Source organism: Bombina bombina, chromosome 3 (genome assembly GCF_027579735.1).
Source record: "Bombina bombina isolate aBomBom1 chromosome 3, aBomBom1.pri, whole genome shotgun sequence".
Classification (NCBI taxonomy): domain Eukaryota; kingdom Metazoa; phylum Chordata; class Amphibia; order Anura; family Bombinatoridae; genus Bombina; species Bombina bombina.
In genome coordinates, this window is record NC_069501.1 from 499,179,326 (window position 1) to 499,206,201 (window position 26,876).

At 37.1% G+C, this 26,876-nt stretch overlaps 1 protein-coding gene across 1 annotated transcript in view; it reads right to left on the reverse strand.

Moving 5' to 3' along the window:
- Positions 1–26,876, reverse strand: part of ITPR3 (inositol 1,4,5-trisphosphate receptor type 3) — a 579,835-nt gene that overhangs the window by 338,208 nt on the left and 214,751 nt on the right. Inside the window, 4 exon segments of the mRNA XM_053706861.1 lie at positions 14,172–14,332; positions 14,627–14,726; positions 15,558–15,700; positions 16,781–16,837. Coding sequence (XP_053562836.1) covers positions 14,172–14,332; positions 14,627–14,726; positions 15,558–15,700; positions 16,781–16,837 — 461 coding nt within the window.

The window sequence follows — 26,876 nt, forward strand, 5'->3', positions numbered from 1 at the left end:
ACAAAGAATACCAAGAGAGCAAAGCAAATTTGATGCTAAAAATACTTCGGAAAGTTGTTTAAAATTGCAACCCCTATCTGAAAAATAATAGTTTAATTTAGAGTAGAGTGTCCCTTTAAATTAAGTTATCATTCTCATTGGCTTATAGGTATGTCCAGTAAATGTTTAGCGAGCAAATGCAGGACGTTCCTATCTATAACTATTTACAGGAAGCATCAGCCAAAGAGCATTAGTACAAATTGAATATCAGCAAAAGAGCATTAGTAGAAAGCACAGAGCTGATACAGACATAAAACATTGTAATCTATGGCGACCTAGCAATTAAAACAGCTTGTAAAGCAAATATTTCAAAAATAGCATATAAATATTTTTCATAATTTAATAAAAAAATTCCAAAATTGCTTACATTTTTTGCCACCAGTCATGTGATTTACCGCTCTTTATCAGTATGCTGGAGCATTTTGGTTAGTATTGGATATAAAGAATAGCACATAAGCGTGTTCATACGCAAAAGTCCTATTATTTATTGTGCCAATTTAAATTTAAAGGGACAGTATACACCAATTGTTATTTAACTGCATGCAATAGACACTACTATAAAGAATAATATGCACAGATACTGATCTAAAAATCCAGTATAAAACCGTTTAAAAATGTACTTAGAAGCTCACAGTTTAGCACCGTTGAAAAGATTAACTGGAACACCCACTGCAAATTGGTTCTATAGCAAAAAAGCAGACACTCCCCCCCCCCCCTGCATATGAAAAGACTCTTTAAACAAACAGGGGCAAGCTGGAGTAGGTATACATCAGTATTCTCCTAAAACTTTGGGGCTTGGTTAGGAGTCTGAAAATCAGCACAATGTTATTTAAAAATAAGCAAAACTATACATTTAAAAAAAAAAAAAAAAGCTGTATAGTCTATATAAATGGATCATCTACAAAACATTTATGCAAAGAAAAATTTAGTGTATAGTGTTCCTTTAAAGGGACACTGAACCCATATTTTTTCTTTCGTGATTCAGTAGCATGAAATTTTAAGCAACTTTCTAATTTACTCCTATTATCAATTTTTCTTCGTTCTCTTGCTATCTTTATTTTAAAAGTAATAATGTAAATCTTAGCAGCCAGCCCATTTTAGGTTCAGCACCATGGATAGCGCTTGCTTATTGGAGGCTTACATCTACCCACCAATAAGCAAGCATAACCCAGGTTCTTAAACAAAAATGGGCCGGCTCCTATGCATCACATTCCTGCTTTTTAAATAAAGATAGCAATAGAACAAAGAAAAAATGTATAATAGGAGTAAATTAGAAAGTTGCTTAAAATTGAATGCTCTATCTGAATCATAAAAGAAAACAATTGGGTTCAGTGTCCCTTTAAGCAGCTTTTACATCACATGTTTTCAATGCAAAAGAAAGAGTTGTTTGTGTCAATTAATGCAGCGATCAACATATGTGATCAAATTTAACAAACTCTCACAAAAAACAGAATTTATGTTTACCTGATAAATTTCTTTCTCCAACGGTGTGTCCGGTCCACGGCGTCATCCTTACTTGTGGGATATTCTCTTCCCCAACAGGAAATGGCAAAGAGCCCAGCAAAGCTGGTCACATGATCCCTCCCAGGCTCCGCCTACCCCAGTCATTCGACCGACGTTAAGGAGGAATATTTGCATAGGAGAAACCATATGGTACCGTGGTGACTGTAGTTAAAAGAAAATAAATTATCAGACCTGATTAAAAACCCGGGCGGGCCGTGGACCGGACACACCGTTGGAGAAAGAAATTTATCAGGTAAACATAAATTCTGTTTTCTCCAACATAGGTGTGTCCGGTCCACGGCGTCATCCTTACTTGTGGGAACCAATACCAAAGCTTTAGGACACGGATGAAGGGAGGGAGCAAATCAGGTCACCTAAATGGAAGGCACCACGGCTTGCAAAACCTTTCTCCCAAAAATAGCCTCAGAAGAAGCAAAAGTATCAAACTTGTAAAATTTGGTAAAAGTGTGCAGTGAAGACCAAGTCGCTGCCCTACATATCTGATCAACAGAAGCCTCGTTCTTGAAGGCCCATGTGGAAGCCACAGCCCTAGTGGAATGAGCTGTGATTCTTTCGGGAGGCTGCCGTCCGGCAGTCTCGTAAGCCAATCTGATGATGCTTTTAATCCAAAAAGAGAGAGAGGTAGAAGTTGCTTTTTGACCTCTCCTTTTACCGGAATAAACAACAAACAAGGAAGATGTTTGTCTAAAATCCTTTGTAGCATCTAAATAGAATTTTAGAGCGCGAACAACATCCAAATTGTGCAACAAACGTTCCTTCTTTGAAACTGGTTTCGGACACAGAGAAGGTACGATAATCTCCTGGTTAATGTTTTTGTTAGAAACAACTTTTGGAAGAAAACCAGGTTTAGTACGTAAAACCACCTTATCTGCATGGAACACCAGATAAGGAGGAGAACACTGCAGAGCAGATAATTCTGAAACTCTTCTAGCAGAAGAAATTGCAACTAAAAACAAAACTTTCCAAGATAATAACTTAATATCAACGGAATGTAAGGGTTCAAACGGAACCCCCTGAAGAACTGAAAGAACTAAATTGAGACTCCAAGGAGGAGTCAAAGGTTTGTAAACAGGCTTGATTCTAACCAGAGCCTGAACAAAGGCTTGAACATCTGGCACAGCTGCCAGTTTTTTGTGAAGTAACACCGACAAGGCAGAAATCTGTCCCTTCAGGGAACTTGCAGATAATCCTTTTTCCAATCCTTCTTGAAGGAAGGATAGAATCCTAGGAATCTTAACCTTGTCCCAAGGGAATCCTTTAGATTCACACCAACAGATATATTTTTTCCAAATTTTGTGGTAAATCTTTCTAGTTACAGGCTTTCTGGCCTGAACAAGAGTATCGATAACAGAGTCTGAGAATCCTCGCTTCGATAAAATCAAGCGTTCAATCTCCAAGCAGTCAGCTGGAGTGAAACCAGATTCGGATGTTCGAACGGACCCTGAACAAGAAGGTCTCGTCTCACAGGTAGCTTCCAAGGTGGAGCCGATGACATATTCACCAGATCTGCATACCAAGTCCTGCGTGGCCACGCAGGAGCTATCAAGATCACCGACGCCCTCTCCTGATTGATCCTGGCTACCAGCCTGGGGATGAGAGGAAATGGCGGGAACACATAAGCTAGTTTGAAGGTCCAAGGTGCTACTAGTGCATCCACTAGAGCCGCCTTGGGATCCCTGGATCTGGCCCCGTAGCAAGGAACTTTGAAGTTCTGACGAGAGGCCATCAGATCCATGTCTGGAATGCCCCACAGGTGAGTGACTTGGGCAGAAGATTTCCGGATGGAGTTCCCACTCCCCCGGATGCAATGTCTGACGACTCAGAAAATCCGCTTCCCAATTTTCCACTCCTGGGATGTGGATAGCAGACAGGTGGCAGGAGTGAGACTCCGCCCACAGAATGATTTTGGTCACTTCTTCCATCGCTAGGGAACTCCTTGTTCCCCCCTGATGGTTGATGTACGCAACAGTTGTCATGTTGTCTGATTGAAACCGTATGAACTTGGTCCTCGCTAGCTGAGGCCAAGCCTTGAGAGCATTGAATATCGCTCTCAGTTCCAGAATATTTATCGGTAGAAGAGATTCTTCCCGAGACCAAAGACCCTGAGCTTTCAGGGATCCCCAGACCGCGCCCCAGCCCATCAGACTGGCGTCGGTCGTGACAATGACCCACTCTGGTCTGCGGAATGTCATCCCTTGTGACAGGTTGTCCAGGGACAGCCACCAACGGAGTGAGTCTCTGGTCCTCTGATTTACTTGTATCTTCGGAGACAAGTCTGTATAGTCCCCATTCCACTGACTGAGCATGCACAGTTGTAATGGTCTTAGATGAATGCGCGCAAAAGGAACTATGTCCATTGCCGCTACCATTAACCCGATCACTTCCATGCACTGAGCTATGGAAGGAAGAGGAACGGAATGAAGTATCCGACAAGAGTCTAGAAGTTTTGTTTTTCTGACTTCTGTCAGAAAGATCCTCATTTCTAAGGAGTCTATAATTGTTCCCAAGAAGGGAACCCTTGTTGACGGGGATAGAGAACTCTTTTCCACGTTCACTTTCCATCCGTGAGATCTGAGAAAGGCCAGGACGATGTCCGTGTGAGCCTTTGCTTGAGGAAGGGACGACGCTTGAATCAGAATGTCGTCCAAGTAAGGTACTACCGCAACGCCCCTTGGTCGTAGCACAGCTAGAAGGGACCCTAGTACCTTTGTGAAAATCCTTGGAGCAGTGGCTAATCCGAAAGGAAGCGCCACGAACTGGTAATGTTTGTCCAGGAATGCGAACCTTAGGAACCGATGATGTTCCTTGTGGATAGGAATATGTAGATACGCATCCTTTAAATCCACCGTGGTCATGAATTGACCTTCCTGGATGGAAGGAAGAATAGTTCGAATGGTTTCCATCTTGAACGATGGAACCCTGAGAAAATTGTTTAAGATCTTGAGATCTAAGATTGGTCTGAACGTTCCCTCTTTTTTGGGAACTATGAACAGATTGGAGTAGAACCCCATCCCTTGTTCTCTTAATGGAACTGGATGAATCACTCCCATTTTTAACAGGTCTTCTACACAATGTAAGAACGCCTGTCTTTTTATGTGGTCTGAAGACAACAGAGACCTGTGGAACCTCCCCCTTGGGGGAAGTCCCTTGAATTCCAGAAGATAACCTTGGGAGACTATTTCTAGCGCCCAAGGATCCAGAACATCTCTTGCCCAAGCCTGAGCGAAGAGAGAGAGTCTGCCCCCCACCAGATCCGGTCCCGGATCGGGGGCCAACATTTCATGCTGTCGTGGTAGCAGTGGCAGGTTTCTTGGCCTGCTTTCCCTTGTTCCAGCCTTGCATTGGTCTCCAAGCTGGCTTGGCTTGAGAAGTATTACCCTCTTGCTTAGAGGACGTAGCACTTTGGGCTGGTCCGTTTTTACGAAAGGGACGAAAATTAGGTCTATTTTTTGCCTTGAAAGGCCGATCCTGAGGAAGGGCGTGGCCCTTACCCCCAGTGATATCAGAGATAATCTCTTTCAAGTCAGGGCCAAACAGCGTTTTCCCCTTGAAAGGAATGTTTAGTAGCTTGTTCTTGGAAGACGCATCAGCCGACCAAGATTTCAACCAAAGCGCTCTGCGCGCCACAATAGCAAACCCAGAATTCTTAGCCGCTAACCTAGCCAATTGCAAAGTGGCGTCTAGGGTGAAAGAATTAGCCAATTTGAGAGCATTGATTCTGTCCATAATCTCCTCATAAGGAGGAGAATCACTATCGAGCGTCTTTATCAGCTCATCGAACCAGAAACATGCGGCTGTAGCGACAGGGACAATGCATGAAATTGGTTGTAGAAGGTAACCCTGCTGAACAAACATCTTTTTAAGCAAACCTTCTAATTTTTTATCCATAGGATCTTTGAAAGCACAACTATCCTCTATGGGTATAGTGGTGCGTTTGTTTAAAGTGGAAACCGCTCCCTCGACCTTGGGGACTGTCTGCCATAAGTCCTTTCTGGGGTCGACCATAGGAAACAATTTTTTAAAAATGGGGGGAGGGACGAAAGGAATACCGGGCCTTTCCCATTCTTTATTAACAATGTCCGCCACCCGCTTGGGTATAGGAAAAGCTTCTGGGAGCCCCGGCACCTCTAGGAACTTGTCCATTTTACATAGTTTCTCTGGGATGACCAACTTTTCACAATCATCCAGAGTGGATAATATAAAAGAGAAAAAAAGAAGAAAGCGCACAGGGCCGACTCAAGTGAAATATTTTATTAACAGTGAAGTATACACATAAAAACTGACACTTACAAGATTCGTAAGTGCTAAAAAGCACATCAGTTGAGCACTGTGTAGGTACAGCTGCTGCTCCTCCACACCAGGTTCAAGGTGGAAATTTTCAGGCACGGTATCCGGAACCCCTGCTCTGATAACCGTGGATAGGATTCTGAGGCAGCTGGCCAGACGCTTGCTCTTTAATAGCCTAACGCGTTTCCCCCGATCAGCGGCCGGGCTTCTTCATGAGGCAGTAATGACGTATGTGTTAGAAATTGCGCCTTTGTTATTTAAAGGAGAGACAGCCAATTATCATAAAGAGGTGTGTTACTTGGCCAATCCTGTTCATAGGTGTGTCTCATATTGCTCCGCATACACAGACTTTTAGTTCGCTGCAGTGTAAATGATGTCTTGTCAAACATTTTTACATTTTTTCATCAAATTGCTAGATACCACATAGTATATACAGAAGAAATACTTATAAAACTAGTTAAAAAAGTTATATATAAAAAAATTATATAAAAAAAGGAGAGAATACATCCTTATTCTTTAAGATTTGACCGCTACTATATACGATAACGTTATGTACCCAAAGTATAATCGCATAAGGCGCGGTCAATCTTAAAACTTTATTTACATGAAGTGATTATCCCCATACTATTCATTTTCCCTGGAGCTGTCTATCTGGGTTTTCACTGTACTATTATAAGATTACTACAGAAGTTTAGTACTGTGTTCTACGTATTACGTACTGTGTGCTAGCTGTATCATTGAATAGAACAGAACAGTATATTACAATAATGGTGATAACAAATAATAAATAATAGAAAAACGATTTACTATGTCATAAAAAGGTTTTGTGTTTAGTATAATGTCGGGACTTTAATTGCTATGTTAACCTGGAATATTTTTATTTTTATTTCTAAAACCAAAAAGTGCAATAAGAGGTTAATAAATTATCTAAAAATGTATTAAAAAAAAAAAAAAAAAAAAAAAAAAAAACCGGTTATTAAATATATATAAAGGAAATTTATTATAGCTACATAAATGCCGCTATGTCAATATCTATATTGAGACCTAGTGGTTGCAGGGTTTTTAATTTGTAAATCCACTTAGTTTCTAATTTTCTAAGTGCTAGTAGCCTATTTGGTCTAGATGGGGGGATCTGATCTATAATTTGGATTTTAAGGGAACTAGGGTTGTTACCATGATGTTCTAAAAAATGCTTTGGTACACTATGTTTTTCCAATTTTTCTTTTATATTATAAACATGTTCGTTTAGCCTTCGTCTGGCTTTCCTTTTTGTGCGCCCCACATATAAGAGGCCACACCCACATTCCAATAAATATACAATATGTGTTGAATCACAATTACTTCTAAACGTGATATTGTGTGTTTCAGTTGATTCACTATTATGAAATGTGGGTGCCTTATTTATATGTTTGCACATATTGCACCTAGATTTTCCACATTTCATAGTTCCTTTCCAATCCTTAAGCCAGTTGGTTCCCTCACTAATTTTATTTATTTCTGTTTTTGTTTCTACTTTAATTTTACTAGGTGCTAGTAGATTTCTTAGACTTTTTCCTTTTCTATATGTAATAGTAGGTTTTACCTCTAAGTGTGGTCCTAAAACAGGATCTGATCTTAAAATAGGCCAATGTTTTTTAAGGATGCCTTCCAGTTTTTTAGAGCCCTCGTTAAAGGTTGTTATAAATCTAATAGGGTTTTGTTTTCCAGATTTTGATTTAATCAATTCTTTATGTATATTGGTCCCTATATTGTCTTGGCTATTGTTTTTTTCTTCTTTTTTTAGGGTATGGTTCCTATTTTTAAGGGTTACTTTTTGTCTAGCCTGTTTGATAATTTCTTGGGTATACCCTTTCTCCAGGAATTTCTTTTCCAAGATATCAGCCTCCGTTTCATAGTCTATTACGTGTGTGCAATTTCTTTTTAACCTTAAGAATTGGCTGTACGGAACATTGTCTAGCCAACTCTTTTTGTGGGCACTATTGGCTTGTATAAAGCTGTTTCTGTCGGTAAGTTTGCGAAAATTCTTTACCGCTATTTTATCATGACTATCTTTATAAAGGATTAAATCTAGAAATTCTATTTTTTCTTTTGAGCATGAATAAGTAAAAGATAAATTAAAATTATTGTCATTCATAAAGACCATAAAATTATCTATATTCTCTTTACTTCCTTTCCATAAAATAATAATATCGTCGATATATCTAGCATAAATTAAAATATTCTCTTTAAATGGATTGTTTTTCCAAATGTGTTTGGTCTCAAAAGCATTAACATAAATATTTGCGTACGATGGGGCAAAAGTAGTCCCCATCGCAGTCCCCCTTGTTTGTACATAAAATTTGTTTTGGAATAGAAAGTAATTATGGTGTAAAATAAATTTTATACTGTTGATTAAGAATTGTATATGGTTTTCTGGGATAGACCAATTGGACAGTTCAATTTGTATATTCTCTATACCATCATCATGAGGAATACAGGTGTATAGGGAAGCGACGTCGCAAGTAAGCCACATCATATCTTCTTCCCAAGTAATGCCTTCAAATCTATTTATTACCTCGCTAGTATCCTTAAGGTATGCCTTAGTCGATTTCACTATTGGCTGTAAGTAAAAGTCTACATACTTAGATAAATTATCTGTAATAGACCCTATTCCCGATATTATCGGTCTACCCGGAGGGTTGAGGGGATCTTTGTGTATTTTGGGTAAGTGATATATATACGGTGTATTCGGTTGTGTAGTATGGATGTATTTATATTCATCCTCATTTAAAATACCAGCACTTTTAGCTGTGTTGAGCATCTTATTTAGTTCCTTATTATATGTATCAGTTGGATCTTTTGGAAGAATTTTATAGGTTGTACTATCATTTAATAGCCTATATGCTTCTTTGAGATATTCATCTCTTTTTTGTATCACTATACCCCCGCCTTTGTCGGCGGGGCGTATCGTGATATTGTCATTATTCATTAATTTTTTCATGGACTTTCTTTCTAATATGGTCAAATTATCATTATGTTTTGTTAAGAAATTATTTTCTTTCTCAAACTCTATCTCTATGTCTTTAGTAACTAGTTTATTGAACATTGATATTTGTTCACCTTGAAAACCCACAGGATTAAATGTGGATTTTGCCTTAAAGTTAGAGTGTTGTATTTCTGGTTCCATCCAATGTTGAGAGATATCTAATGTATCTATATATTCATCCAAATTATCTTCCCTTATATTACAATGATCTTCTGAAACTGTTTTTTCTTTTATTTCTAGTTCTTTTAAAATACCCAATACCCCAAGGTCTGTAGACTCCAAGTAGGGTTGGTTGTAGATACCTCTATTTACAGGGTTCTTAAGGAAATATCTCTTTAGTGTTAGTTTTCTGACATATTTATGTATATCTATAAACATTTCAAATTTACTTGGTTTCGATTTTGGTGCAAAATTGAGGCCTTTTTGTAAAAGTTTAATATCATTGTTATCCAAATCTATTTTAGCAAGGTTAAAAATTTCTTTTTTCGCCTTATTTAGTCTCTCCTTGTTCTCCCTGTTTGCCTGTATAAGTTTTCCAGCTCTATTTCCCCTTCTTCTCTTTCTAATGATCTTTTTCTTTGTTTGGTTCTGTCCTGTTGTGTTGGTTTGTGATTTTTTACCTGTTCTATCTCTAAAAAATGCTTAGGTTCTTGTGTCTCTTTGGGTTTAGCTCCCCGTATTTCCCAGTTATAGGGTTCATTATATTGAACATAATTCTGTTGTTTGGGTTTAACCCCCCGGGTCTCCCAATTATGATGTTCATTATTTTGGGCATGATTATAATCCAATACCTCATATCTATTATTGACAGCAAACTGTGAATCATGATGGTAACTATTATTAGTCTTATCTCTAGCACTATCTTTTCGTCTCCACTGTAAATGTTGGTTCTGTGGGTTTGATTTATTACTATGATGATAAGTAGGGGTATGCCTATACTCTAATGGATAGTTGTATGATTTATCAGCATTATTTCTACTAGAATAATGCTGTTGTCTATTATGATTAGTGTTATGGCTATTGCCCTTATTATAGTTGCCATTATACATATTATTTTTGTCTTTATTTTTGTTATCACCATAGTTGTAGTAAGAATTTTTAGTGTCCCCTTTTTTGTGGTCATTTTCCTGTGTTATTGACTTTGATTTATGCATGGTTCCCTCCTCTGAACGTTTAGAGGTACCAACTTGGTCTTTATTATTTTTATAAGTATAAACCATATTATTTTTAAAATCCTCAATATCTCTTTTTAACTTTTTTTGTTTATTGGTTTGTAATTCTCTGTCTAGTTGGCTTATTCTAAATTGTACACTTTTATTCCGGTTTACCCATTTATCATTGTCTTTAAATGGCTGTAATTTACTTACAATATCATCCAACTCTATTTTTAACTTGTTAAGTCTATGTTCCCTATATTTTATTAATATTTTAATGAATTTGTTTGAGCATTCCAGAGCTGCTGCTTCCCACTCTGTAAGGAATTCTACTTCATCCAGATTAAATGCTGGTTGTTTTAGAACTCTCAGTCCTCTCGGGACCACTTTATGTATAAGATAATTCTCTAGTAGAATTAGATCTTGCCAGTCTCTAGAATCTTGACTTAGTAATTTTTCTAGAGATTTAAATAATTCCTCTGGATTTTCATCCTGCATAAAGACTTCTTCTGTAGTAGTATCTAGCAGGTTTAGTTCTCTATTTCTAGTAGCTCTATGTGGATTATTCCCAAACTCTTTAAGTATAATATTCTCCATTGTGACAGACATATTTTCAGTTGCTATTTCTGCCATTTTATGTATATGAGTGTATACAGTCAAATATTCCTACAGCAGCAATTATATGAAAAGAATAGTGTTATACACAAAGATTGAAAGAAAAATGAATTGCGCTAGAGAATATATATGTATATATGTAAGACTGGTTAATATATATATTGTATCTAAATACACACGTGGTAGATCTTGCTACGAATGCAACAAAAAAGGATTATATCAAAACCACAACAGGATAAAAAACACAAGATAGAGGAATAACACAAATAGGCTGAAATTGGTTTTTTAATTTGCAACTATCTGCAACTGCTTACATTCCTCTATCTTGTGTTTTTTATCCTGTTGTGGTTTTGATATAATCCTTTTTTGTTGCATTCGTAGCAAGATCTACCACGTGTGTATTTAGATACAATATATATATTAACCAGTCTTACATATATACATATATATTCTCTAGCGCAATTCATTTTTCTTTCAATCAGAGTGGATAATACCTCCTTAAGCAGAATGCGGAGATGTTCCAACTTAAATTTAAATGCAATCACATCAGGTTCAGCCTGTTGAGAAATGTTCCCTGAATCAGTAATTTCTCCCTCAGACAAAACCTCCCTGGCCCCCTCAGACTGGGTTAGGGGCCCTTCAGAGATATTAATATCAGCGTCGTCATGCTCTTCAGTATCTAAAACAGAGCAGCCACGCTTACGCTGACAAGGGTTCATTTTGGCTAAAATGTTTTTGACAGAATTATCCATTACAGCCGTTAATTGTTGCATAGTAAGGAGTATTGGCGCGCTAGATGTACTAGGGGCCTCCTGAGTGGGCAAGACTCGTGTAGACGAAGGAGGGAATGATGCAGTACCATGCTTACTCCCCTCACTTGAGGAATCATCTTGGGCATCATTGTCATTATCACATAAATCACATTTATTTAAATGAATAGGAATTCTGGCTTCCCCACATTCAGAACACAGTCTATCTGGTAGTTCAGACATGTTAAACAGGCATAAACTTGATAACAAAGTACAAAAACGTTTTAAAATAAAACCGTTACTGTCACTTTAAATTTTAAACTGAACACACTTTATTACTGCAATTGCGAAAAAACATGAAGGAATTGTTCAAAATTCACCAAATTTTCACCACAGTGTCTTAAAGCCTTAAAAGTATTGCACACCAAATTTGGAAGCTTTAACCCTTAAAATAACGGAACCGGAGCCGTTTTAAACTTTAACCCCTTTACAGTCCCTGGTATCTGCTTTGCTGAGACCCAACCAAGCCCAAAGGGGAATACGATACCAAATGACGCCTTCAGAAAGTCTTTTCTAAGTATCAGAGCTCCTCTCACATGCGACTGCATGCCATGCCTCTCAAAAACAAGTGCGCCACACCGGCGCGAAAATGAGGCTCTGCTTAAGCTTTGGGAAAGCCCCTAAGGAATAAGGTGTCTAATACAGTGCCTGCCGATATTATTATATCAAAATACCCAGATAAAATGATTCCTCAAGGCTAAATATGTGTTAATAATGAATCGATTTAGCCCAGAAACAGTCTACAGTCTTAATAAGCCCTTGTGAAGCCCTTATTTATGATCGTAATAAACATGGCTTACCGGATCCCATAGGGAAAATGACAGCTTCCAGCATTACATCGTCTTGTTAGAATGTGTCATACCTCAAGCAGCAAGAGACTGCACACTGTTCCCCCAACTGAAGTTAATTGCTCTCAACAGCCCTGTGTGGAACAGCCATGGATTTTAGTTACGGTTGCTAAAATCATTTTCCTCATACAAACAGAAATCTTCATCTCTTTTCTGTTTCTGAGTAAATAGTACATACCAGCACTATTTCAAAATAACAAACTCTTGATTGAATAATAAAAACTACAGTTAAACACTAAAAAACTCTAAGCCATCTCCGTGGAGATGTTGCCTGTACAACGGCAAAGAGAATGACTGGGGTAGGCGGAGCCTGGGAGGGATCATGTGACCAGCTTTGCTGGGCTCTTTGCCATTTCCTGTTGGGGAAGAGAATATCCCACAAGTAAGGATGACGCCGTGGACCGGACACACCTATGTTGGAGAAATTAAGGCATTTACAAATTGCCATCATTACATTTCAAGCCTACTGCTAATTAGCTTAGACCAGTATATGCTATGAGATATACGATTCTAATTATGTTAATGTTTGTTATACACTACTTTACACATATCATCAATTTTGTGGCCAGGATGTTCTCAGATATTTTACAGACGAAGGGGCCTATCTATCAAGCTCCGAGAGGAGCTTGATGGCCCGTATTTCTGGCGAGTCTTCAGACTCGCCAGAAACAGCAGTTATGAAGCAGCGGTCACAAAGACCGCTGCTTCATAACCTGTCCGCCTGCTCTGAGCAGGCGGACAGACATCGCCGGAAATCAACCTGATAGAGTACGATCGGGTTGATTGACACCTCCCTGCTGGCAGCCCATTGGCCGCGAGTCTGCAGGGGGCGGCGTTGCACCAGCAGCTCTTGTGAGCTGCTGGTGCAATGCTGAATACGGAGAGCGTATTGCTATCCGCATTCAGCGAGGTCTTGCGGACTATGAGGAGGCAAAGATTATCAAAGCTCTAAGAGCACTTAATCCCTCCCCTCTGTTTGGAATTATATTATTTTTTCTGTCTCCACAGGAAGAAGGTGAAGAATTAAAGATTCTTTGTAGAGAGGGGTGCTCAGACCAATGTGAGGCCCCTTTTCCCCTCAGAGAGCTGCTACTGAGAAGCAAAGGGAGTGGAGTTTTGGGCAGTGACACAATTACACCCAGTGAGGAGTTAGTCACAAGCCTACCACTAGGTTTTGCTGTTATGTTGATTACTAATGTGAGTCATACCGTGGCTCTTCTAATGGAATAAAATGGCGTAGAAAAAACTCCACAGGCTGTACAATGTTTTTACAAAGGAAGAGCTAATTATGGGGGGGGGGGGAATCATTTGCTCCCTCTTGACCCCTTCTCTGGGTACCTTTGGATATAAGTGCCTTGTAGGCAGTTAAATATTTGAATAATGAAGACATGAGTTAGGTGAACACTGCTTCTGTTGAGGGAAGGAAGTGGTATAACAGAATTCCAGTAAACTAATAAGACCCATTGGAGGTGGTAGAAGTAAGTCCCCTTTGTCAGATGCGTAATACAGATGGAGTAACTGAGGTTTCACCAAGTGATGGGGTTAACTAAACCTTTGCTTTGAGTGTGAAAGCTTACATTAGGTGGTACCTGAGTTTTCATTGAGTTATGGGCCCACTAGCTGTAGCAAAAAAAGATTTCTGTAGTAAAATAAAACCTATTAACAGTGGTTGACCACTGGGATATCAAATAGAAGTGGTGAAGGGTACAATCTGTGTGATATAGCTCAGTAAACATGATAAAATGAGCTTGCACTGAGGATTAGTCTTTTAAGTGGACATGCATGTAATAGCTAAACTAGGCATTTGCTGTAAGACCAAGATTCTCCATGTGTGAAATGTGCTACTCATTTCTTTGCCCTCCAAACATACCTCCTGTCATTCTGACTGATGAAGCCTTCATTTAGACGTTCTACAAAATTGGAAAGCATTAAACTAGCATCGTTAGCAAAATCCAAGTCACGAATCTCGGACACAGGTACAGAGACAATCGCAAAGGCTTCCTTATCTTCTTTAGTAGGGCAAGTACCCAGCTTAAAGGGAAGAAGAAAGAAATTTATTAATACGAAGAATCATATACATGAAAAGAGAGGAAGTAAGGAAGGCTATTACCAGTGAGGCATTATTAGGAAAATCTTGATATATTACTTAAGAGATGCAGGTGTGAAATGAAGAGTTCACTGAAGGGTTATAAGAATCAATAAGGAAAAGTCAAAATTAGCACTGGGGAAAATCATAAAGGGAAAATTAATTAGCACTATAAAAAAAACATAAGTGAATTCATAAACGCAATATCGCCCAAAATCATTCTTCCCCTTTATATGTACCATAAGGCGGATTGGTCTCTCCTCATCCACATCTATAGGGACATTAGTGCTCTGGATCCAAGTGTTAGTGCAGAGATGTCGTAACCGCACAAAGGAATTCCTGAAATTGTGAAAAACATGTTCTAGACCTTCATAAGCAGTACATAATTTAAGATGCCATTCCAATAGTCAGCTAGAGGTTGTTCATAAGCTTTATAAACAATTTACAGAACTTGATACACACTATAATGAGAATATATGAAAAGCACTACTGTTTAACGCCTGTTTTTGTTTCTTTTCTAGACAGAATTTGATCTGTAACTTACTTTAAAGGGACATAATACTCATATGCTATCACTTGAAAGCGATACAGCATAACTGTAAATAGCTGACATGAAAATATCACCTGAACATCTCTATCTAAAAAGGGAAGATATTTTACCTCAAAATGTATTTAGCTCACCAGTGTAAGTGCTCTGTGAAGAATTATTCTTCAGCCGCTGTCCAGTTGCAAGTTGGATTTTTTTTTTTAAATAGCCAATTCATCAGCAGTGCTAAGGTCATGTTTTTCTTTGCTGTTATCTCATGAGATATCACTGAAATCTTGTGAAATTTTTATAGTAAACTTCCTTAAACTGAATAGGAAAATAACATGGCTGTGCCTGCACATGACAGATGCATACTCCCATGCAAGTCCTGGGACTAGCATCCTGATTGGCTGCTTAAAGTCTCTTTACAGTGGGGTAAAATATCTTCCTTTTTTACATAGAGATGCTCAGGAGATATTTTCTAGTGAGCTTTTTTTACTGCTATGCTGCATCACACACACACACAAATATATATATATATATATATATATATATATATATATATTCTGAAATGTTTTCATCTTGTAATTTCTACAAAGAAAATTATTTTCACAGACTTACTCTCTTCCTTATATCCTCCCTACCTTGGAACAAAAGAGTCTGTCTTTTGCAAAGTTGTGGGATCCAATTCAAAAAGAGATGCAATGTCATTGCCATGAGGCACAGCCACTAGTCGATATTTAATCTTCTCCCCTGCATTCCTACGACTGGGTCGAGTGGTCACTCCCTGAGAAAAGAGTGATGGTCAATGAAAAAAAGATGTTGGAACTGCAATGACAAAGAAGACAATAACAAGGTTCTATGATATGATTCTGCTAAAATCTGTTGCGTGTGGGGGTAGGTACGATGAGATATTGTCAAAGCTTGGGTAGGTTGCTTTGTGTTGAAGTTAAGCAGTTAAGAGGTAAACTCACTGCAATAGACTGAAATGTCATAAAAATCATATGCTAGTTTTAGGAAAGAAGAATCTATGGGAGAACAAACTAAACAAAATTCCCTAGAGTACTTTTGCAAAGCTCCGACTGCTGTGTCTACCATATTAACCAACAACCCAATCTTCCCGGTCCCCACTCATAGTTACATAAGGATTTTTTTTTGCCATCCCCTTGACAAATCACTTTTACTGCTTATCGATAAAATGTTTTAGAGATGTGTTAAATTAGTTAGCTAGTGTGTGTTTTATGTTTAGTTATAGAGTATATAGTTTGGCATTACCACACAAAAAAACACAAATCCTTGGATTTCATATATATATATATATATATATATATATATACATGCACACAAACACAGTTTATTCTAAAAGCTGGTTCACAGCATTTGTAGTGCAGCTTGAGCTCCCCTCACCTGTAATATTTTGGCCTGCATAGTGCCAGCGATATAAAATGATTTTTTTTTGTGTAATACAAAGGTACCGTCTGATCTCTCACACAGACTATTTTGCAAAGCCAACGCGCAGGCAGTCAGGTTTATGTCTAAAAAAAATATTTTCAATGCCTATTCCTGGCTTATATAAAGAATGGCCCTGACGCCAGCCAGCAATTGCCCACTCCCTGCCCAACTGTACCCAAGTTCTCTACTAATCCAACCATGGATCCAACCAATAAGTGAAAAGAATATATATATAAAAAAGAACGGGAAAAAGCTGCCAAAAGTTGTACTCGCCCAGTGTCCATTATATAAGTATACGTCTGAGCAGTTACGGCCTAAAAATGTTCCATGCTTTCAATGCACTGCTACTTATGATGATCCCTTTCATCTTGTTGAATGTCCTTAAAATAATATAATGAAAAAAAGGTGAGCTCACTGCATTAGAAGATCCTGATCTGAACTCTGGGGCATCTCCTTTATAGGTTGGATTTTCCTAAAAAAAAAAAAAAAAATTAAAAAATGATGAGTTAGAAATAAAATATGCATTGTGCTATATACAGTATAAAAATGATTAAAGGGATAGGAAAGTCAAAATTAAACTTAATTGTTTCAGATAGAGCATGTCATTTTAAGACACTTTTAAATTCACTTCTATTTTCAAATGTGCTTCGTTCTCTTGGTATCCCTTGTTGAAAAAGAAGTGTGCAGGCACCAATTAGCAGTGAGAGCTGCTGCTAATTGGTGTCTGCACACTTCTGTCTTTTGTGATTGGCTGACTAGATGTGTTCATCTTGCTGTCAGTAGTGCAAAGCTGTTCATTCAGCAAAGGATAACAAGAGCACAAAGCAAATTTGATAATAAAAGTAAATTGGAAGGTTGTTTAAAATTGTATGTTCTATCCAAAGCATGAAATAAAATGTTGGTGTGTTCTGTTCCTTCAAAGTAATTTTAGTGCCTCCACTAAATTAGTCAAAATAAACTAGGGGAGTAATACACTAATATAGTTACAAAGGTTAGCTTCTGGTTACCCAATTAAATGACAACAAAGGTTAAAAACCCTGTAAATAGTTAAAGTTTTGTACAATAGCTTTTTAATTACTGATCAAATTTGCATTATTATATATTAAACATGTTTTTAAAATTTGTCATCTATAAGTATTCTCCCTCTGCTTCCATGGACGCAGCTTTTCTTAAAGTGTAATATGCGGGCACAGTTATTATTATTATCAGGTATTTGTAGAGCGCCAACAGATTCCACAGCGCTATAAACATAGGCAGTATAGATTTATAGGGATCAAATGGGTAGCCAACCCAAGGTAGTAACTTGCCTAAATTACTGATCCATAGCACATACTCCTATGTGCTACCACACATCCAGATTGATTCTTTTGAGACAACAGGGGAACACAAACGGGACTGCATATATGGCAGCACCAGGAAGCAATTGGGGCAGACAGTCGCCTTGTGGTTGGCGGAACCACCCGCTACTGATTTGAATAAATGGCAGCAATGGGGCCATATGAAGGACCCTTAGAGACTACAACTGAAATAAAATCTTTACATTATAATAATGCAGGTTTTTAGCACTTAAAAAGCTACTATAAGCTACTATACATTCATGTAAAACTAACTATATATGGGGATTTCTTTTTCACCTTTACTCTTCCTTTAAAGCTACACAAAAAAACAAATGACACTGCAACAATACTGCATACAGCCAAAAAATAAAACATACATACACATACATCACTATGTAGTTAACCACAGACAAACAATACATACTGTATATACTGTATGTAATGAGGCATAAAGCTATACAAATGACTGTGTATTCAGGAGCTTGAATTTACCAGCAGTGCAACCCAGTTGCTGTGAGTTACAGGGACTTTCTTGGGTAAAAATGTTACAATATTTAATTTTTAAACACATTCATTTTGTTTAATATGTGAGCTGCTTTCAAATGAAGAAAAGAAGATAAACTAAAAAAATTATATCATGTACTGTATATATAAAGGGCACTTTTAATCATGTTAGTTTTTTTTTTTTGCATGAATAAAAATGAGCTTAAAGGGACACTGAACCCCAAAAAAAATATTTTGTGATTCAGATAGAGCCTGCAATTTTAAGCCACTTTCTATTTTACTCCTATTATCAATTTGTCTTTGTTCTCTTTATTTGAAAAAGAAGGCATCTAAGTAAGGAACCAGATAATTTTTGGTTGAGACCCTGGACAGCACTTGTTTATTGGTGGGTGAATGTATCCACCAATCAGCAAGAACAACCCAGGTTGTTCACTAAAAATGGGCCGGCATCTAAACTTACATTCTTGCTTTTCAAATAAAGATACAAAGAGAATGAAGAAAATTTGATAATAGGAGTAAATTAGAAAATTGCTTAAATTTGCATGCTTTATCTGAATCACAAAAGAAAAAAATTGGATTCAGTGTTCCTTTAAAGTTATTTATTTTGAAGGTAACAGGAATTGCATGTCTGGGCCTTCCTTAATGGATTGCTTACTGACTTATAAGCAGAACTCCCGCTGATGTATTGGTGGATAGCCTTACTATCATGAAAACAAACACAAGTTTTACTCTCAGTACAGAAACATTCAGCTATAAAGGAAAAAAAGAAGACTTCTTTTAAAGGGGCAATATACTCCTGCTAAAATTGTTAATTGGGAACATATTAAAGGGACATGAAACAAAAAAAATTTCTTTCATGATTAAGACAGATCATATCATTTTAAACAAACTTTCCAATTTACTTCTATTATCTAATTTATTTTGTTCTCTTGGTATCATGTTAAAAATGATACCTAGGTAGGCTCAGGAGCTGCTGATTGGTGTCTGCACTTTTATGCCTCGTGCTATTGGCACACTCTGTGTTCAGCTAGCTCCCAGTAGCGTATTGCTCCTTCAACTAAGAATAACAAAGGAATGAAGAAAATTAAATAATAGAAGTTAATTGGAAAGTTGTTTAAAAATGTATCCCCTATCTAAATCACGAAACATTTTTTTGTTGGGTTTCATATCCTTTTAAAGGGAAGATTTCACAGCACAATGCCCCTTTAAGGTTTTATTTTGCCTCAGAGTCATCCTACTGTGCTACCCAAACAAACTCTTATTTTGACTGCCCCTCATTTCTGCCATTCCTATTTCTCTCCATTTGAATATAGTTCTTAGCAAACTTACAATATACAAAAGGCATAAAACGCCGGGCATTGCGATAGCTGAACGTTTTATCATAAGTTGGCAATTTAATTTCTCCTGCCTCTTCAAAGGTTCTGCCCTAGGCCTGGCTTTGTTAGCTTAGCATATAAATACTCCTAGCACATCAAGCAGAAATACATACGCTGACACTGTTCATTACTATATACTAAAATGTGCATTTCTGCAGGAGGTTATTCTTAGAGCAGGACACACAAAGAGCAGGCTTTAATAATTATGCAGAGGCGCTGGAATTAATTAAACATTGTTGGCGGAAGACTGAGAATAAAAGAGGCCACGGCAGCCAAAAATGTAAAAAGAATGAACTATTTTATATAATAAGTGAAAAACCATAAGCCCTTGTGTAACTTTCAGGGGTCATGACATGGGTGGGGGGTCTTTCACTCATTCTATGGTCAAAGCTTTGTGGTCAGAAAGGTTAAAAGGGACCGTCTACACCAACATTTTCATTGTTTTAAAAGATAGATAATCCCTTTATTACCCATTCCCCAGGTTTGCATAACCAACACAGTTATATTTATACACTATTTACCTCTGTGATTATCTTGTATCTAAGCCTCTGCAAACTGCCCCTTTATTTCAGTTCTTTTGACAGACTTGCAGTTTAGCCAATCAGTGCCTGCTCCCAGATAACTTCACGTGCATGAGCACAGTGTTATCTATATGAAACACGTGAACTAACACCATCTAGAGGTGAAAAACTGTTAAAATGCATTCTGAAAGGTCTAAGAAATTAGCATATGAACCTCCTAGGTTAAGCTTTCAACTAAGAATACCAAGAGAACAAAGCAAAATTGATGATAAAAGTAAATTGGAAAATTGTTTAAAATTACATTCTCTATCTGAATCATGAAAGTTTATTTTGGACTAGACTGTCCCTTTAATTTAATGTAGAGGTATATTTAGTTTTTGTGCTGCCCTAGGCACTGGGAGATCTGCCAACAATGTTAGCTTATAACAGTTTTGTATATTTCTCACAACCTGAAGCTAGGGGACACATTGAGGGATTATTGCATCAATACTAGACAACAAGGGATCTTGTTTACTTATATTATCCAATTTGCTTTGTTCACTTGGTATCCTTTGTTGAAAACAGTACCTAGGAGCAGCATTGCACTCCTGGGAGCTAGCTGCTGATTGGTGGCTGCACATATTTTCCTCTTGTCACTAGCTTACCTAATGAGTTCGGCTAGCTCCCAGTAGTGCATTGCTGTTCCTTATACAAAGGATACCAAGAGAATGAAGCAAATGTGATAATAGAAGTAAACTGGAAAGTTGTTTAAAAATGTATTCTCTATCGAAATAGTGAAAGGAAAAAAATGTGTTTCATGTCCCTTAAAATAAATAAAACATTTGGAGAGCACAGGAGAGGGAAAGTATCTTGCAATGGAACTAATTATCAACCCAAATTTTTTCTTTTGTGATTCAGATAGAGCATGCAATTTTAAGCAACTTTCTAATTTACTCCTATTATTAATATTTCTGAATTCTCTTGGTATCTTTATTTGAAAAAGAAGGCATCTAAGCTTTTTTTGGTTCAGTACTCTGGACAGCACTTTTCTATTGGGCCGGCATCTAAACTTACATTCTTGCATTTCAAATAAAGATAACAAGAGAATGAAGAACATTTGATAATAGGAGTAAATTAGAAAGTTGCTTAAAATGTCATGCTCTATCTGAATCGCGAAAGAAGAAAATTTGGGTTCAGTGTCCCTTTAACTGCCCCCTGAAAATACTGCTGTCTTAGACACAGGCCTAGTTGGCCTAGGTAAAAATATACCCCTGGGTCAATGTAAATGAGCCAACTCAATACCGTTCCCTGGTCTCTTGTTATTGGATCTAAAAATACACGTTGTTAAGAAATATCACTTCCTGTTCAACAATCCTGAACTTCCTTACGTTCTGCTAAACAGTTTGATCTCAAGGAAAGGAGCTAAGTAAGTTTATAAAAAAATTAATTGGAACTTTTTTTTTCTTGGTACTCCCTATTTGTGTCATTAAAGGGACAGTCTACTCCAGAGTTGTTATTGTTTAAAAAGATAGATAATCCCTTTATTACCCATTGCCCAGTTTTGCATAACTAACACTGTTGTATTAATATATTTTCTACCTCTGTGATTACCTTGTATCTAAGCCTCTGCAGACTGCCCCCTTATTTCAGTTCTTTTGACAGACTTGCATTTAAGCCAATCAGTGCTGACTCGTAAATAACTCCACAGGAGTGAGCACAATGTTATCTGTATGGCACACATGAACTAGCAGTGTCTAGCTGTTAAAACTGTCAGAATGCATTAAGATGAGAGACAGTCTTCAAGGGCTTAGAAATTAGCATATGAGCCTATCTAGGTTAGCTTTCAATAAAGAATACCAAGAGAACAAAGCAAATTTGATGATAAAAGTAAATAGGGAAGTTGCTTAAAATTACATGACCTATCTGAATCATGAAAGTTTAATTTTGACTAGACTGTCCCTTTAAGGTTTTATTTTACTTCCAGGTTCCTTTAAATGAGAAAATGCTCTAATGTATGCTCTAACATATATTAAAAATACATTTTCTAAAAACAAGATCGTGACAACTATTAAATGAAAAAAATGGTGCATTTTATATAAACAAAGCACTGATCATAAAGATATTTACTCACGTTAAAGAGACCATGCCGATTAGCAATAAATTGATGCTACACTGTAATTTATGGCTTAATGGCCTACAGTATACGCGCCAAGGGGGCGATTTATCAAGCTCCATATGAACCGCTGCTCAATAACTTGTCCGCCTGCTCTGAGGCCGCGGACAGAAATCAACTCGATCGAATACGATCGGGTTGATTGACACCCCCTGCTAGCGACTGATTGGTCGCAAATCTGCAGGGGGCGGCATTGCACAAGCAGTTCACAAGAACTGCTGGTGCAATGATAAATGCCGACAGCGTATGCTGTCGGCATTTATCGATGTGCAGCGGACATAATACGCTACATTGTATCATGTCCACTCGCACTATGATAAATATACCCCCAAGGCTTTGCTAAGTGAAACAAATAAATTGTATTCTATGTTCTTCATGTAAATTATTTAGCAAATTCCATCTACAATGTTTTGTAAGCCTTTTTTTCTTCAATCAACATCTTGTACCCAAACAAATGTGATAAAACCCATAAAAAAGATAAGCCCTTTATATCTCCATTATACGCTGAGTGACACGCTTAGCAACCAGGATTTCAGCATCATTCAACACACAATTAACATGTTTTAAGACTCTCTTGACAAGCTGGCTGGCTCAAAGCCCTATCAACATTACTGCAAGATAATTTAATAAGGCAAATTACAGGAACAAAGCCTGGTATACAGGTTTTCTACCACAAGAATTTAAGTTACAGGCATGAAAGGCAATGCTCTTGCAGATGTCTCAAAACTATGCTTTTTATGCTGCGTGCTAATTTGCTGACAAATAGCTGGGCATCAAAGATATATATATATATTAGGTATATGTGTACATTTTATTGACGCCTATATTACTAATGGAGTCATATTATTCCAGTTGCAGAGTAAAATGTTAAAATACCAAGCTTTACACAGCTGCCACTGCAGATTGCCTCACCTACTGTTTTCTGCGTGGGAACAGCAGTTCTCTGCAGCTCCAAGTGGGACTTTAATCACTCCACAAGGGACATTATACACTCATTTTATTTTAGCTTTGCATAAATGTTTTGTAGATGATCTCTTTATATAGCACATAAAGTTTTCTTTTTTTTTAAAAAAAAAAAAAGTATAATTTTGCTTATTTTTAAATAACATTGCTCTGATTTTCAGACTCCTAACCAAGCCCCAAAGTTTTATGAGTATACCGTCAGCTACCTACTCCAGCTTGCTCCTGTTTGTGTAAAGGGTCTTTTCATATGCAAAAGAAGGGGGATGGGGGGTGTCTTATTTCCCACTTGCAGTGGGCTTTCCAGTTACCTTTTCAACAGAGCTAAACTGAGAGCTTTTAAGTAAGTTTTTAAACAGTTTTATACTGGATTTTTATATCAGTATCTGTGCATCTTATTCTTTATAGTAGTGTCTATTACATGCAGTTATATGAAAATGTGTGTATACTGTCCCTTTAACTAATTTGTTTCATAATCTTGATATCCTTTGTTGAAAATCATATCTAAATAGGCTCAGTAGCTGCAGATTGGTGACTGCACATAGATGCCTCGTGTGATTGGCTCACCTGTGTGCATTGCTATTTCTTCAACAAAGTATATCTGAAGAATGAAGCAAATTAAATAATAGAAGTAAATTGGAATGTTGCTTAATAATGTATTCTCTATCTGAATCATGAAAGATAAATTTGGGTTTCGTGTCCCTTTAATGTCATAGTTAAACCTAGAATTCCATGGTGAGTGATGCTAAAATAACATCCTCTAACAAATTAGAGCATTTCATTTCGCACTACAATGTTAATTTCAAGTGCTAAAGCAATTCATAAAGGACTAGTAAATATAGTAGATTTGCACTACTAACAGATGCATGATAACAAGACAATGCAATAGCACTTAGCCTGAACTTCAAATGAGAAGTTCTGACAAATTTCAAAGTTATGTTATTTCCACACCTCCTGTATTATGTGACAGCCAATCACAAATGCATAGACGTATATTCTGTGAATTCTTGCACATGCTCAGTAGATGCTGGTGACTTAAAAAGCGTAAATATAAAAAGACTGTGCACATTTTTATTAATAGAAGTAAATTGGAAAGTTGTTTTAAATCGCATGCTCTAGCTGAATCTTGAAAGTTTAATTTTGACTTGAGTGTCCCTTTAATTCTTGAGTGTAAGCAAGAAGAACAGTATAGTGTTTTTTCCCCAGAATGCACCTAGGGGCTTATGTTAATGGATGTATGTGATAGGCTTAAATGGACATAAAACACATGTTTTTATTTCATGATTCAGAAAGAGCATTTCATTTTAAACAACTTTCTCATTTACTTCTATTATCTAATTTGCTTCAATATCTTGATATCCTTTGTTTAAAAGCATATCTAAATAGGCTCAGTAGTTGCTTATTGGTGGCTGCAGATAGATGCCTCATGTGATTGGCTCACCCATGTGTATTGTTATTTATTTAACAAAGGATAACTAAAGAATGAAGCAAATTAGATAATAGAAGTAAATTTAAATGTTATTTAAAGGGACAGTCAACACCCAATACTTCATAACTCCATACCTTAGATCAGTAATAGAAGATGCAGCTGCACCGCATCGCATGTTGATGAGCTCTAAGGGTATGGAGTGATCACCCAAAATACATATGCTTTTTCCATGTAGATATGGCCGTCAAACTGTTACGTAATAACTTTCTTTTTGATTGAATCCTCCAATCAAAATCCAATCCTCAGTTGGGGTTAACACACGTTCACAGAGAATTGCGCATGCGCAATGGATAGCACTTACGATTTTGGCTTGAGTTTGCGAGCGGGTAGAAGATAATGCGCATGCGCATTACCAAAACAGTAACGTCACCCTTTCAACAGGAACGAGCAGGGAAAAGATTAGAGAAGGGGACGAAGGAGAAGGGGGAGGAGTTTGTCGCCCATATCTACCTGAAATAAATGTATTTTGGGTGATCACTTCATACCCTTAGAGCTCATCAACATGCGATGCGATGCAGCTGCATCTTCTATTACTGATTTAAGGTATGGAGTTATGAAGTACCGGGCGTTGACTGTCCCTTTAAAACGATATTCTCTATCTGAATCATGAAAGAGAAAAAATTGTGTTTCATGTCCCTTTAAATTTACTTACATTATTAAGTTCTCCAGTGACAGAACTGCTGTGAATCGTATTCACTAAATGTCCCTTATTTTTAAAAGGCAATGCATACGCTATCTAAACCATCAAAAGTTTAACTTTGAATTTCATGTCCCTTAAAACCTTTTATGAGGAATTATATTTTAAAGTTTATGTACCTTTAAAAGAATATGAAACCCATTTTTTTTCTTTCAGGTATTCAGATAGAACATCAACTTTTAAACAACCTTCAAATTTACTTCTATTATCAAATTTGCTTCATTATCTTATTATCATTAGCTGAAGGAACAGCATTGCACTACTGGCAGCTAGCTGAACATATCTAGTTAAAGGGACACTCAGGTTAAATTACATTTTCATGATTCAGATACAGCATGTAATTATAAACAAATTTCCAATTTACTTCCATTAAAAAAAATGTGCAGTCTTTTATATTTACAATTTTTGAGTCACCAGATCCTACTGAGCGTGTGCAAGAATTCACAGACTATACGTATATGCATTTGTGATTGGCTGATTGCTATCACATGGTACAAGGGGAGTGGAAATATACATAACTTTGAAATTTGTTATAACAAAATCTGCTACTCATTTGAAGCTCAGACTAAGTGCTATTGCATTTTGTCTTGTTATCTTCAATTTGTTGATTATGCAAATCTAATGTGTTGACTGTTCCTTTAACCAATCACAAGAGACAAATGTGTGCAGACACCAATCAGCAGCAGATCCCACTAGTGTATGATATGTGCGTATTAATTTTTCAACAACGGATACCATGGGAACAAAGTACATTTGAAAATAGAAGTGAATTTAAAAGTGTCTTAAAATGACATGCTCTATCCGAATCATGCAAGTTTAATTTTGACTTTCCTATCCCTTTAACATGAAGGATCCATGACAAAAAAAGCAGCCAGAAACGTCATTATAAAGGCGGAGTGCACTCCTGTTTCCATCAGCTTCTGTAATCTAACCTTAAATAGGCAATCTCTGGAGAGATCTGACATATCTTAGTGAACCTAGCCTACTGTTACTTAATCAAATCCATTGAAATATCTTGTCCTCAAAAGAGTACCGTGTTAACTTAAGGTGGAGCAATTATGTGTTGGGTCTTCAAAGATAGCTACTGTGGAATAATTATGGTTTGGGACTTAAAATCAGCTAATGCGGAATAATTACTCTATAATTATTCCACATTAATTGTTTTTAAGACCCCAGCTAACCTGTTGAGTTAGAATACTGAAGTGTCTAAAAAAGCACATAGAAAAGTCCTGGTTTTTAATACCACTTAACATTCAAATAAAGTACATTATAATCACCGTTTTTAATTTTCTATCAGAACATCAGTTTACATTTTAATACAGCTTTTGTTTCATAATGTACTGTATATGGTAATACAGATGTTATTTGTTTAAAAACCATAAAAATTATACTAGAACAGCTGAATTATCCATATTTATTATTTCACTCTTGTTTTTAGTAATGTACTTAGATATAACCATAAAAAGCCAAACATC